The following is a 15150-nucleotide window of genomic DNA, read 5'->3' as shown; positions in this document are numbered from 1 at the left end:
ATTTGTACAACCAAATTTCCAAATGTCCCAAGTTCCCTTTTATGGCAGACCATTAAGGCGGATTCATTAGTTGGTTACTTTGTTGAGAATTCTATCAGGAAAATGCCTCACAGGCATACCCAGATCTCACGCAAGGCAGACTAACATCTCACCACTTAATCAATGCAAAATTCCCATTATAGATTTTCCAAATAACATGCCACAAAGGCTTTCCACAATATTAGTCACATAGGTTTTTCCAGAGAATTCACCACAAAGGTTTTTCCACAAGATTAGCCAGAAAGGCTTCCCAGATATCACGCCACAAAGGCTTTTCTAGAGAATTCTCAAGTTTATAGTCTCGAGGGACCAACACAATGGATGTCATGGTCTTACACAGTCTTGGAATTTTGGCTTATTACCAAATAAAGCCATTAGGCCTCACCTATATGGTCTTACACAAATCATATTTGCCTGCAAGGTCGAGCCGTGATCTACCAATCTGGTTTACAATAAAATTACTCTACTGGAGGCATCACAAATAAAGCTTCGTTTTCATAATGATATGTCTGTACGGCCAGCAGCATACCTACCCTCTCGGAGGCTATACAATGGATCTCTTTCTCACCTTTCTACATAACCCAGATTTGTCAAGTACTGGAACCATATAAATAGGAAAATATTAGATAGTGACTACACACACGCCAACAACAACATCTTATACCATACAACACCATATCATGCTGCACATTGTTCACCTCATTTACGTATTTGTAGATACCTCTCAAAAAACACACATGCATATAATTACATGACATAGATGAGTCAGGTTTAGAGACTCACCAGATACTTACCTTAACCTTAGTTGGAGCTTCCTTTTTTAATGTTCATCCCAAACCAGCAAAAGCAACAACTTAAAAAAATTATAAGATTTCTACTAGAATCCCCATTACATACATTTTACTAACATTTCAATTATATGCGACCCTGAAGTAGGGCCTTCTTGCAATACCTTTCCCTTCTATAATCATAATGTGCAAAGTTGTAAAACTTACCAAAAAGTTGAATCATCTACTCAGTAAACGAGATCTTAGTTCAATCTTAACAAAGAAGAAGAAGAGAATGTTGATGTTAGAAAGGAGAAAATGAACATTACGTAGATAGAAAAACCATGTGAAATACATAGACTAAATTGAGCTATCATTTAACACCAAAAACATTTAAAAATCAACAATAGTAAGTTTTAAAACCTTTAACAGTTTTACAGAATAATCCCTGAGTTAACTAAATTGAGCTACAACAATAACAAAAACACACAAATTAAAACGAATTAAAAATTCTCTTATATACAAGAGTTTTTGTTTGAACCATTGCTCCTATTCAATGTTATTTCTGTTTAAAGCCAAGAGAATAAATATGATGATGGTTTACTAATTATTTTTATGTTTTCTTAACTTCTAACTTAAATTTATTATAATTTTATCATATAATTTAAGTAAAAATAAAGCATTAACCGTCCATGTCAATTTATTAGGGTCTAAATACCATATAAGTCCTCCCATATTTATTAAATAAGTCATTTAATTAATAAAATCAATAGTGACTAATTTTTATTGTTTTTACGATTTAGTTCTTTTTTTTCTTAATTAATCAATCAATCATTAATATTATTGGACCAAGACTTAATATAACTCTATAATAGACTCATAAATATTAACTGATTCAATTATCGAAATACATGGTTTCAAAACCACCATTTCCAATGCTATTGAAAAACGGGTTATTACATATTTAATATAACAAGATATATACACTAAATTTACGACAAGTGATGCTCTCTCATAATTTATATTTAGTTTTTAGTTTTTAGTTATCCATTAAATTTGTTATTCTGTAATAAAATTAAATTATAGATATATCATTAATATTTTAAATAAAAAATCCAAATAATTTGTCCTTTAAAAAATAAAACATGAAAATGTTTAAAAGTTTTATTAAAAAGTTTTAAAGTTTATACAAAATTTAAAAAAAAAATAAAAAATACTACTAAAAATAAATTTTAAAAACAAAATGAAATATTATTTAATTAGTCATTTAATTTTTTAAAATTTTTATATACTTTTTAAATTTTTATAAATACTATTAAAAATTTTAAAAGTAAAATTGAATACTATTGAAAAACATTATTGAAAAATAAAAAAATGATATGAAATTTAAAGATCCTAAACTTTAAAAAAATAAATAAAAATATATTTGAAATTTTATATGGAATTTAAATGTTTTTACCAGTAATATATTTTAAAAATTATAATAATGTTAAAAAAAATTATAATTACTAATGACATACTTTTTTATATTTTTCCTAACATATCATTATTTGCAACTTGCTACATTAAAGAATTGAAGATTTATTAGAGCAGTTAACTTTTTTACAAATATATATATATTTAGAGCAATGCAAAATTATTGTTATCACCTATTCAAACATTTATTTATAGAATGAACTAATTGTGTTTTTTTATATTATATTCAAATATTTATTTTGTATCTTTAATAATAATATGACTTACTAATTTTAATATTTTTATAGAATAATATGCTTAAATTATTTGTTACATCATTCATAAAAAATTATAATAAACTTACAAAATAATTTAATGATATTTAATTATTAACGAGTAAAAAAATTATATCATATGTATTCTCTCTATATATATTAAGATTCTGAATGATTAATTATATATCTACATATTATAATAAGTTCATCTTTCAAATGTTCTTCCTCAAAATTAAAGTATATAATATATTTCAAAATTTTATACATACGATCAATTCATGCATCACACGAGATAAAAAAACTAAGTGGAGTAAATATACTATAATTTAATGACATTAGGAAAAGAATTCTAAATAGAAAATTTATGATAGCTAATGATTCCATTGTTATTTTCTGTTAGAATTTTTATTCTTTAATATATTATTGCATTTAAATTTGAATTAAAATTTATTTTATTTTTATTTTGAATTCAACATTAAATTTTTTCTTAAATTCTTTTTATTATTAACATTTTTATATGAATTAGTTTATTATATTAAAATCTATTCACGTGCATATCACGTGACAATGAAACTATATATATCGTAAGTAGTAGTATTATGCACGTGACAATGAAACTATATGTATCATTAGTATCAAAAAGTTTTTAGTCATTATCTGTAGCCATCTTGTTCAAATTAATTGTTCCGACTGTAAGAAAAGGAAGATTTCGTCCAACTCTTGGACTGAACCTCACGTAAAGGAGATATCTCGCCCAAAAACATAGGATTGCTACACCTATATAGTCCAAGTTGCTTCCTTGATCAACGCCAATCTCTTGAATGCATAAGAGGTGAACATGTAGCCCTCCACCAGTCGACCCCTTAGAGCAAGACAATGAGAAAGTTGAACACCCAGCGTGACTCGGTTAACTGCTTTTCCCCAGCAAGACATTTGTCTCAAAGGGATTACTCCAAAGCATATAAACCCTCTTTTTGTTGACCATATTTGGACAAAACACCCTTTTCATGCCAAAACTCTGCTAAATTACTTAAAAGAACATTTGATCTTCCTCTACAACATCTGAAACTACCCTCTTTATCTCTCAACACCATCATATGAATCCCCATCAACCATTGTCTTCCCAATTGCGTATCAACAATCTATAAGCAACTCAATGGATTGGATTGCTTTAAAAAGTGAATCTATTTTAACAGATTAAAAGTCTCGTATTCATGGATGGAGAAGAGTACGGAAATATAGAAATCTAGCCGTTTCAAGCTCAGACACAAATCTCTCTTATAATATGCATACCTAATCCACATACAACTACCCAGGATTATTCAGAGCCCTTAGCCACTCAAATTTATTAGAAGGAAAACTCTTGAAATAAAATAATACTAATGTTAGGATCGTCCCGATTAAGCAACGAACAAGTAAAAATAGTAGAAGAAATTGAGAAGATGAACACACAAATTTAACGTGGAAAAACCCCTCAAAAGAGGATAAAAAACCACGGGCAAAGATAATTTTACTATAATGGCAAAAGAATGAAGAGTACAAAAGATGGAGATAAAAACTAAACCCCAAAAACCCGAAAAACAAAGAACCCTCAAACGTAAACACAAAATTCTCTGAATGTGTTATGAGTTCTAATCTAATGGGTGTCTCTTTTTTCTAAGATTGTAAAGGAGCCTATTTATAAGCTAAATTAGTAAGTCAAATAAACTATACTAATAAATGCTAAATATATTATACTAATAAATACTAAATCTTCTAGAAAGAAAATATATTTTTGTTTAACTTGACTTGCAAGCAATCTCTTAGAATTTGGGTCACACAATTCTAACAATCTCCACCTTGACACAAATTCTTTCAATGCCATCTTTGCCAAAACCCGCCACGGGCCTATCTTGAACTATGCAGGGAACTAACTGAGTCGAATCTATGCTTAGAAGCTGGAAGACTTCTAGCCTTCGACTTGTGCACTACCAAATCAAAACTAACCCGGGTCTGATTTTCACGAATACAGTGCCCTAACTTTTCAAAACCTGCATCCAAAAAAGAACCTCTCTTCAACGAAACGATCATACCTTTTTCCCTCCTATGACCAAGTTGCCTCCGCTTCAAATGAGTTGACTTTGATTCCGTAACGGACGAGGGACGTCCGATTTCACCGGTCACTGTAGAACCTTCCAGAATATAAAGACTGCCGGTTCTTTTACCTTTTAACAAAACGAGAGCTCCACAAGATACTTTAATGTCGCTCGACTCGATGTTGATTCTGCATCCTTTCAAGTCTAAAATACTCAAGGAGATGAGATTCTTTCGTAAATCAGGTACATACCTGACATCTGAGAGTGTCCTAATCGTCCCATCGTGTATCCTAATTTTAACAGTATCAATACCGATTATTTTACTAGATGAATCGTTTCCCATGTGCACAACTCCACCTTCAACTGAACTGTATGTGGATAACCATTCTCTATTGGGACACATGTGGAAAGAACATCCTGAATCTAGGATCCACTCAGACGTAAGCTTGGAGTTATCGCTCGTTGACACTAACAAGAAATCATCACCGCCTTCATCGACCAAATTAGCACCAGCTACATCTTCCTCGTTACTCTCAGCAGCTCTTTTATTTCGCAGTTTATAACAATCTGCTTTGACGTGACCTAACTTTTTACAATAGCGACACCTTTTGTCTCGTTTCTTTGATGCTACCAAAACGGAAGCTTGTCTATCTGCTTTGCTATTCAAATCAAACTCATTGTCGAGTGTCTCTACTCAACAAATGACCCTTCACATCTTCGAACGAGAGTTTGTCTCTGCCATAAATCAGGGTCTCCCTGAAAGACTTGTATGAAGAGGGTAAATAGCACAATAATAGCATAGCTTGATCTTCATCGTCAATATAAACCTCAACGTTCTTTAAATCATTTAAAAGAGTAATGAATTGACTGATGTGATCTTTAAGAAGCTCACCTTCGTTCATGCGAAACGTAAATAGACGTTGTTTCAACACTAAACGGTTAGCCAGAGACTTAGTCGCATAAAGAGTTTCTAACCTTTTCCACAAGGCGAATGAGGTCTTCTCCATCAATACCTCCTGCAATACTGTATTCGCGAGGCACAACTGGATTGCAGACAAGGCCTTTTCATCAAGCTCTTCCCATTCTGTTTGATTTAGATTCTCAGGCTTTTTCCCTGTAACAACCTTTTTCAAGTCATTTTGAACTAGAATTGCCATCATCCGAACTTGCCACAGATTGAAATTTGTCTCACCATCGAACTTCTCAATTTCAAACCTTGTTGCTGCCATCTCTGACCGGGCTGATCTATGAAAGTTAAACTAGCTCTGATACCACTTGTTAGGATCGTCACGAATAAGCAACGAACAAGTAAAAATAGTAAAAGAAATTGAGAAGATGAACACACAAATTTAACGTGGAAAAACCCCTCAAAAGAGGATAAAAAATCACGGGCAAAGATAATTTTACTATAATGGCAAAAGAATGAAGAGTACAAAAGATGGAGATAAAAACTAAACCCTAAAAACCCGAAAAACAAAGAACCCTCAAACGTAAACACAAAATTCTCTGAATGTGTTATGAGTTCTAATCTAATGGGTGTCTCTTCATTCTAAGATTGTAAAGGAGCCTATTTATAGGCTAAATTAGTAAGTCAAATAAACTATACTAATAAATGCTAAATATATTATACTAATAAATACTAAATCTTCTAGAAAGAAAATATATTTTTGTTTAACTTGACTTGCAAGCAATATCTTAGAATTTGGGTCACACAATTCTAACAACTAAAAATAATGTATTTATATGGTACATAAAACCCAATGACCCAACCAGTGTTGCTTTCTTACAGAGTAACAGTTATTTATGTGCCTGAAAGGACCTTTGTTAGAGTGCTCTGCAGTAAAGCAACTGAATCTACGGCCGACTTAGCAAACCAACTAAGTCCCACCTTAAACCGGTGCTCCTCTGTAGGCAATCTAATCAAGTATGCTAATTTCCTTGCTGAAATTATGAGAAATTAGGTTAAACATTGACATAGAAGCGAAAATAGACAAAGTTGGGATATTTTTAATGCATAGAAAACAATATAGAAGCGAAAATAGACAAAGTTGGAATATTTTTAATGCATAGAAAACAACTAACCAGCATGACCAATAGGACCCTCTAAGGTGAGACCATCAGCGAAACTTGGTGAAATAGCTGCATCGTTTCTACCCAGGGTCATCATCTCTCCAAGATTCTGGAATCTGGTAGTCAGACATGATAGTTTTTAGACAACTTATTATAGTTCAAGAACTTACGCAATGTACCAATCTTGAGCACATATATTTATATTTAAAATTTGTTGACAAAACACATGCACACTCTACCAACTTCAAATAGCTATATCCCGAAGACCTTAAGTTTTCCATTTTACAAGATGGGACATGCAACATAAAGAAGGCATAGAAGTGGTCATTTCAAGTGAAAAATTAGCAACATAACAGAGCAGTATCATCGGAATGATGAACCCAACAAAAATTGAGGGAGCTAAGAGAACAAAAGAATAAAAGCTAAACCTTAATGGCTATTAAAACTACCGTCAAAGTATGATCTACTTTTAATCAAAATTGCAAACGAAGCAACTACAGCATTATTTTCTGGGACTATATTGTCTGAGGAACCTCAGATCACATTCATCCCTTCATTAGATATTCAACTTACAGATGTGAGTAGTTTTCATATTGCAAAACATTTCAAGGAACCAATTACATCAGCTAATATGTAAAATCTTAATGGAGGAACAGATGTATGCTGGCTTTATTGAGAACACGCAGCAGCAAAAAGGAACAGGACCAAAGAAAAATAATATTAAGGTACATGGCTTAGAGAAAACTAAAACTTCATTGGTGCCATACCAAGCCATGCAATTTACATTAATACTAATAAATGCCAGTAATTCTAACCTAAATGGCAACAATGGACGGTGATTAATGGCTGCCCATAGATTCCAGCCAGCAAAGTCCGCTTGCTGAAAAGCAACCTGGGAAAAACAAGCAAGCAAAGTCAATCAAACAAAAATAAGCAAAGTAGAAAACATTATAGGTTTAGGAAGTTTGGTTCTGGATCCATTAAAAACCTTCAGTTCCCCTCAGAAAAAGTAAGAGCTTAAAGTTTTGACAGTGCTTCATCAAGCAGTGAAACAGGCTATACCTGAGCTGTGGCTGGCAGAAGCTTTCCAGTTGAGTCCCTTAGAGAAGCCGAGTCACCAAGTGCAAAAATGCGGGGATGGCCCTTAACACGAAGAGTTTCATCTGTTTCTGCTTGTCCTCTTGCATTCAGTGGAAGTTCATGGGGTTTGTCACAGGGTTCAAGTGCAGGAAGAAGTGGTTTGGACCCAACCGTCCATAACACCAAGTCTGCTTCTAGATTTTGACTTTCTAATCCTTTTTCAGCAGGTTGCAGCTCCAAAACATATTTCTCAGAGTTGTGCTTCGCAATGTCCTTGCCTTCTCTTATCACAGTTGCATCACCTGAAGCTTCCACGTCGCTGACCCTCTGTATGCAACGAACGAAATAACCCAGGAGAAGTTGAACTTTCCTAGATGAAAGAACCTACTAGTCCAATAGCAGAAACATTGTAAAACAAAAGTTAAGGCTGCTTCAACAGTTAAAATCTACATACTACAAACATGTGAATTAAAAGCATAAGATTAGATAATAAGAACTTCATATGCTTACGGACACATCTAACAGCATTAATATCAAAGCTCCCATGCCTGACTCTTTGAAATAATATTGTTAATGAGAGCATTACAAAACATGAAGACATTTACACTTCAACTTCAGCTTAAAAATGAAATGACAATGCACCTGCTGTGCAATAAGAAATTATCATGTTTTTACAGAATTTCAGCACCTTATCTACAAATAAATTTAAGGAAAAGTGAAAAAGTAGTGCTTCAAATTAAATTACCCTAGTGCTAGAAGAATTGAAGTTTTAACATTTAACTTATTGTTATTCAAGAACCAAAAAAGAAAAAGCCTTTTCCACCTAAAGAGAATCAGCTTACATGAATCATATTCAACCATTCTGCTTTATGATAACTCCCATTAAGTTCCATTAAAACAAAAAGTTTTCTAGTACTTCCCACAGTTTTTTCCAGTCTTCTCCTTTTGACATGTTTTTTTCTCAAGTAAATTGCATTATCTACATTACCTGGACTCTTCATTTTCCCTGAAGTATCTGATAGATATTCAGAGATGGGTAAGGGGATACATTGGAAAAAGAACTTCAGAAAAAAATGAGTACCCATGTCAAACAAATACCTGCATCCAACACCTCGCCCTCGAGCCCAAGTAACATTTTCCTTCACCTTAAATGTCTATACCACTTTAAACACAATCATTTTCTACTCAACTGGCACCAGAGCCATACTATTTAATACATAACTCCTGGTATAAGCCTTCTTTACATCATATACATCCCTTGCAGCAATCATGATGAAAATTTTCTCCAGAGTTCAAGCTTAAGATCAGTCTCTCCTTTGGTAGTATAAATCCAAAAATAGGTCACCAGCGGAGGGCATGCACTGAATAATAGGTTCCTGAATACAACTTGAAAATCCATCCACTACCAGGATCAGAATTGATGCCCAATGTAAGCCCATTACCATTTTAGAAAACCAATCACGCCTTCTTGGGCATGCAACCATCATGCAAACTGTTAGACGTCAATTAATTATTAGATTAGTTTATTATTTTATTAGGAGAAGTATTAGAAGATTTTCTCTATGAGTTTTATATCTTTAAGAGATCTTTTTTAATTAAAAGTAATTTAGAGAGACACTAGGAGTCTTTCTTTATTTGAAGTCTTTATTTTAGTTTTCTTAGCTTATACGTCTTTTATTCAAACAAGTAAACCTATGTAACCTCTATTTAAGAGGCCGATTGGTAGCAACAAAAATAAGTCTGATTAAGGCTGTGCTTGGTAGAGTGGAAAGAAAATGGGAAGGATGGGAAACATAATTTTTCTTTCCATAGCTGTGCTTGGTAGAAGAGAAGGAAAAATGGAAAGAAAATTACTTTTTCTTTCCCTCCATTGCTTGGTAGAGTTGAAAAAATGGAAGGAAAGAAAATAAAATATTTGAAAAATTCACATCTTTCTCATTTTTTTCTCCTCTCATCATTCCAATTTTCTTTACTCTCACTTTTCTTCCCAACCAAGCATACTCAAAATTTATTTACTTTCCACTTTTCCAATCGTTCCTCCCATCCCTTCACTTTTCCACCCAACAAGCACACCCTAAGTAAATTTTACAAGATTTAAGATTCTCTTTAACGAATCTTAAGGTCCAGAATTCCCTTCGACGAGTTCCACTTGTTAATCATAGGTCATTCACGAGGAAGAGGTAAAAATCAGGGAAAGAGCCCTGATAAAACAGACGGTTTGCCTGTGAATCCTCCGGTGATAAGACCCATCAGTCGGGACGGTAACAACTTGATTTCAGAGCTAGGAACAATGGGTAATTCCATTACGAGAGAGGAGTTGGAGTCATTTAAAACAGGTATAGAGTTGAAGATCAATCAGTTCATGCTGCAGATGAGGGAATTGATCATTTCCAATCAAAAATTTGACAAGGGAATAAGGGTTGGCAGCAGTGACAGCATTTTGCCAAAAAATAGAGTTAGCTAGGGAAACAGGAAAACTGATTAGAGACAACGATAGGATCCGGTGTGGTTCCATGATACAGGAAAGTTGGATTTCCCGACTTCTGATGGGACAGAAAACCCTCAAATCTGGTTGCACTAATGTGAGAAGCTCTTTGCGAATAAGAAACGGCCAAAAATAGACAAAGTGGGTCTAGCTGCTTTTCACTTGACAGGAAGGGCACAATTGTGGTATCGTCAAATGGAGCAGGAAGAGCCTAATCTTTCATGGAAAGCATTCAAAGAATACTGTACTCTACGATTTGGACCACCACTGTGCAAGAACCCTTTGGGGGAACTAGTGAAGTTGAATCAAACAAGATTGGTGGAAGACTACCTTTGCCAATTTTAAGAACTGTTAACCCGTGTAAATTCCATGAGACTGGATCAACAAATTAATTTGTTTACCACAATATTATCAGATTCAAACCGAATAAATGGAGATGTAGAAACCTGAAAACTTGGTTCAAGCTATGAATCTGGCGTGAACTTTTGAGACAAAATATTAACTAATAAAGGCAATAGACTTGTGTAGTTGGAAATCGACAACAGATACTAGTGCTAGCAAGAAAGATCCTCCTTTTATTAAAAGGGAGACTTGTGTAGAGATGGCAGGGTGAGGAGACAAGGGTCTTTGTTACAATTGTGACGAACCATACTCGTTTTGACACCAATGAAAAAATTTATTTTGGTTGGAGATAAAAGATCCAATGACGTTGCACAAGATCGAGAGTCTAAGGAAACTGAAATGTCTTTACATGCAATAATGGGCCAAAAACAATGCAACAAGCTCTTTTTCCAAGAGGGGAGTAATGTTAGACGTCAAGTAATTATTAGATTAGTTTATTATTTTATTAGAAGTATTAGAAGATTTTATTTATGAGTTTTATAGGAGATCTTTTTTAATTGGTACTTTAGAGAGATATTAGGAGGCTTTCTTTACTTAAGTCTTTATTTTAGTTTTCTTAGCTTTTAAGTCTTTTATTCAAATAAGTAAACCTATTTAACCTCTATTTAAGAGGCCAATTGATAGCAATATAATTAAGTCAGATTAAGCAAATTTTACAAGATTTAAGATTCTCTCTAACGAGTCTTAAGGTCTGGAATTCCCTTTGACGAATTCCACTTATTAATCATAGGTCATTCATGAGGAAAAGGTAAAATTCAGGGAAAGAGCCCTGATAAGACAAATGGTTTTCTGTGAATCCTCCGGTGACAAGACCCATCAGTCAGGACTGTAACACAAGCCCTCTATAACATAAATGTAACAATAGAAACTCCTTTTCTTCTTTAAAACTAGAAAAAAAACCACTCTCTAGAGAATTTATCATTAATTATCATTAATAGTGAAAAACCATGGTAATATAAGAAGAAAAAAGGCCAAATTTCTCATGTTTTCTAAAAGTTGATATCTTACTTTTAAGGCTGCTTCCCTATTCCCAGTAGGGGCAGTTGGACAGATTGTGCTTTCGACATTAATAGCTTGTACTATTCCTCTATCTTGTAGTCTCTCTGAGATAGTGGCAGCTAATTCCACTCCAGAATAACCACAACCAACTACAGCCACACGGATAAAAGAATCTTTACCGAACTTAGTTCGCTCCAATGTTTTTAACTTCTCATCAACCCTCTGCATAAAAAGCGTAACAAGAAAGGATATAAAAGATAGAATCCATCAGCAAACAACAAACTAAATTAAGACTCCATTGAGATATCAAGAGGGGTAGCTATAGGACTTACACATGCATCCTCTAGGGTAGAGAATGGTAATGCAAACTCTAAAGCACCAGGTACAACATCAAGTTTAGCTTCAGCTCCCAAAGCAAGAACCAACCTGGCTGCCCAAGATAAAATACAATGGCATCAGATAGGCATTCAGAAAGTACAAGCAACCCCCATAATAACATATTTGTATACGTATGCTACTCAAGAAGCCCACTTATGCAAACTTCATAAATGTTGCCGGAGAGTTGAATAATAGCGTTAGAACCATAAAAGACAAACAATAGATATTTTTTCTCACATCGAATATTTAAAATGTGTTCAGTGGATTAAAGTCTAGAAATATAGCAGAAGAATAGATGAGGAAGCAAAAAAGTCAATGAGAAGTGGTCATTAAGAAAACCTTCAAAGATATCATCATAAGCAACTAGGTCTGGTAGTCAGGGTAACAAAATTGTACCAGTCATACTCAATGAGAAGGCCACTTTCAAGCAGCACAGTGCCACCGCAACTTGACTGTTTATGGCCATTCATTCCCCAATGATCAAATGGATGTAATAGTTTTACCCTGTCCTGGAGAAACTCAACACCAGTGTTTGCAAGTAACTCTGAAAAGCGAGGCGCAATTTCCCACTCATCCACTTCTGCAGTAAAAAATAGTTACTACAACAATCAAGCTCTTGATTTTATCTGAAAAGAATGTTCAACTATATTTTCAATAGAAACAAGAAACCATGTCCCCATAATCTGATCTAGAAAAAAATACCTCCAGTTAGAAGCTCATACAACATGGGTTTGAAAACAAATCGTTCAGACTGATCAACTAGAAGCACCTGATCCCAAATTCGATAAAGTAACCAAATCAGTTGAGAAGGGGTGAAAAATGATATGCCACAGTATCAGGGTTTAGATACTATCTTCTTTTTACCAGGAGAAAGGGGAATGACATCAATGAACTAAAGTGTGCACATTCCATATGCATATCATGGTGAAGCAATCAAAAGATGCTAGTTTGCAAGCATCTAAACTTCTAGGATTTCTTACTTAACTTATCAAATTAAGAGGTAACATACTAAAACAAAACAGATAACAGACAAAAGTTAAAGAAACAGTAGTTTCCAAATATCTAGTCACATTGAACAGCATAATATTCATGCCCCGCAGTCTATGATGTTTTGGAAACTACGGAAGTAAAGTAAATAATAATCAATATTCGATCTCAACATACCTGAGGTTTCTTGTCCTCAGGCCATAAAAGAGATTCTAGCCTTAAAGCAGTATATAAACCACCAAATCCACCGCCTAAAATGCACACCCTTGGCTTCTGTAAGCAGAGATCATACAAGAATCGAGATTGTCAAATTCCTAACACTGTTTTTTTCGTTTGTGTGAAATTGAGTTGGTGCAGACTGTCCCTTTTCCATTGTTTCATGTCCAAAGGTGCCAGCGTTAAAGCTTCTACAAACCTTTATGTAATGATGTCATATTCATGGAAGCCGTTACGTATATAATTTTACAAATATGACAGGATTTTAGCAAGTTCATAGGTCATCACAATAAATCTTCATATTAGTTAGAATGATTTTTGTCAAACTGAGTTATTAGGAATTCCCAATGGTCCGTCCTCGATCCATAGTTTATAAAAGCATATGTTTGTCGGAAGGACTATGGAAGCAAACCTTTTTATGAGGCCATGTGTAAATAGGAAGCGTTTTTTCAGCTTCAGATAATTGTGGTAGCGGCGGAGCTCCGCCAGCCTTTCCTGCCGCGGCCGAAGAAAAACTGGATGTTCTGGATAAAGCAGAGGGTCCAGCCCTCAACCTCGCGGAATAACCAGGAGATAGTCGATTCCATTTCTTACCCATTCCCCCGCTAAAAATTCCTAATAAAAAGAAATTTTCGATTTTTGACAAACAGATTATGAAAAGCAAATGAGAATATGAGAGAGAGAGAGAGAGAGAGCATACTGTTGAAAGGCAGGAGTGCAGTAGTTGAAGCAGAATAAGCAACGAACGCCATTGAACATTGAAGAAAGGGCGAGGGAAGTGATTGCTTAGTACCGGAAAAATTGCTTTCGCTTCCTATGGTTGTTTTTGGTGACACGCTGCTCCCAACATTTTTATTCGTTAGTTTTCATGGTCAAGCTGCTCCCAAAATTAGGTACCGCTGTGAGTAAAAAATTTTATATAGTTGCTATATATATATCTGTAAATAGTTACTTAAGTTTATTTTAGGATGCTCATTTTTTTAAAAATATTTCTATTACTATTTATTCAATATTTAATAAATTTATATATTTTTCATCTATTAAAATTTATTATGTCTAATATATTATAAATTTTTTCTCTATTTAAGGAAATTCTGTTTTGTTTTTAAATTGAGTCTAAGTATTAATTTATTGATTGTAATTTATGAAATTCACAATATATAATAAATTGTATTTGATTGATTCATTAAAATTTTCTCTAGTAAGTCATGTTTTTCTTGATTTGAGGTTCAATGCTAACCACAAAGTTTAATTATGAAATTGAGAGTGAAGCAAATCAAGTTAAGATTGTACGAGATTATCCAAGACTTCATAATGAAGGCCTTAGACATGCATATGAAGCAAAAGGAAAATAAAGATTCACTTTATTGTTTTTAAGAAAATCAAGAAACCAAATCTTGATTCAATTTTGATGTTTTGAGAGATTTCAAGAACTAAGAAAATCAAGATTTAAAATCTTAAAATTCTTGGTCCAAGAAATCGATGCTTGAAGTCGATGCATGATGGATTACACAAACGAGCTTGAATTAGTCAATTTCAGGAGCAAATGGATCAAAAGTCCAAGTTCTTGAAAATCAGGTCATTAAGATATGTACAAGTCCAATATGAAGTCTGGAGAAGGACTAAGTTGAATATCAGGCCAAATTGTTAAAGTAGCCAAAATTGTAAAACTTCTAATATTTTGTCCAAGTTTTATTAAATAAATGGATCAACATATAAAAATTCGGCCCAAGGAGCCCATTATGAGCCTTGGACGAATTCATCATCAAATGCAACCATAGATTCATTTTTACATATTAATTAGTTAGTTATTTGACGAGTTGGCATGCTTAGTTGGCATACACATAAAATTCTATTACTGTTAGGAGATTAGTTAGGGACTAAGGTTTGGGTGGCTATATATAGTGCGCCCACCTTTAATT

General features: G+C 33.7%; 1 protein-coding gene across 1 annotated transcript; it reads right to left on the bottom strand.

Annotated features, from left to right (window-relative positions):
* Window positions 1–6257: 6257 nt before the first annotated feature.
* LOC107931253 (alternative NAD(P)H-ubiquinone oxidoreductase C1, chloroplastic/mitochondrial) lies at window positions 6258–14135 on the bottom strand. The gene is made up of 11 exons (XM_016863102.2): window positions 13929–14135; window positions 13641–13843; window positions 13190–13285; window positions 12728–12794; window positions 12422–12605; window positions 11980–12073; window positions 11657–11869; window positions 7744–8145; window positions 7497–7573; window positions 6694–6797; window positions 6258–6552 (listed from the first exon to the last, which is right to left on the bottom strand). Exons 1-11 carry the CDS (start codon window positions 13978–13980, stop codon window positions 6413–6415), a joined length of 1632 nt encoding a protein of 543 aa, XP_016718591.2. The 5' UTR covers window positions 13981–14135; the 3' UTR covers window positions 6258–6412.
* Between the last annotated feature and the right edge of the window lie 1015 nt (window positions 14136–15150).

This window comes from Gossypium hirsutum, chromosome A12 (assembly GCF_007990345.1).
Source record: "Gossypium hirsutum isolate 1008001.06 chromosome A12, Gossypium_hirsutum_v2.1, whole genome shotgun sequence".
NCBI lineage: Eukaryota > Viridiplantae > Streptophyta > Magnoliopsida > Malvales > Malvaceae > Gossypium > Gossypium hirsutum.
This window is presented reverse-complemented; position numbering and strand designations above follow the sequence as displayed.

Coding starts and splice junctions, on each gene's coding strand:
- LOC107931253 (XM_016863102.2), bottom strand. CDS start 13,980: ATGGCGTTCGTTGCTTATTCTGCTTCAACTACTGCACTCCTGCCTTTC. Junction 12,074..12,421: donor CTTCTCATTGAGTATGACTG/GTACAATTTTGT, acceptor TTGGGCAGCCAG/GTTGGTTCTTGCTTTGGGAG. Junction 11,870..11,979: donor CTACCCTAGAGGATGCATGT/GTAAGTCCTATA, acceptor CTTTTTATGCAG/AGGGTTGATGAGAAGTTAAA.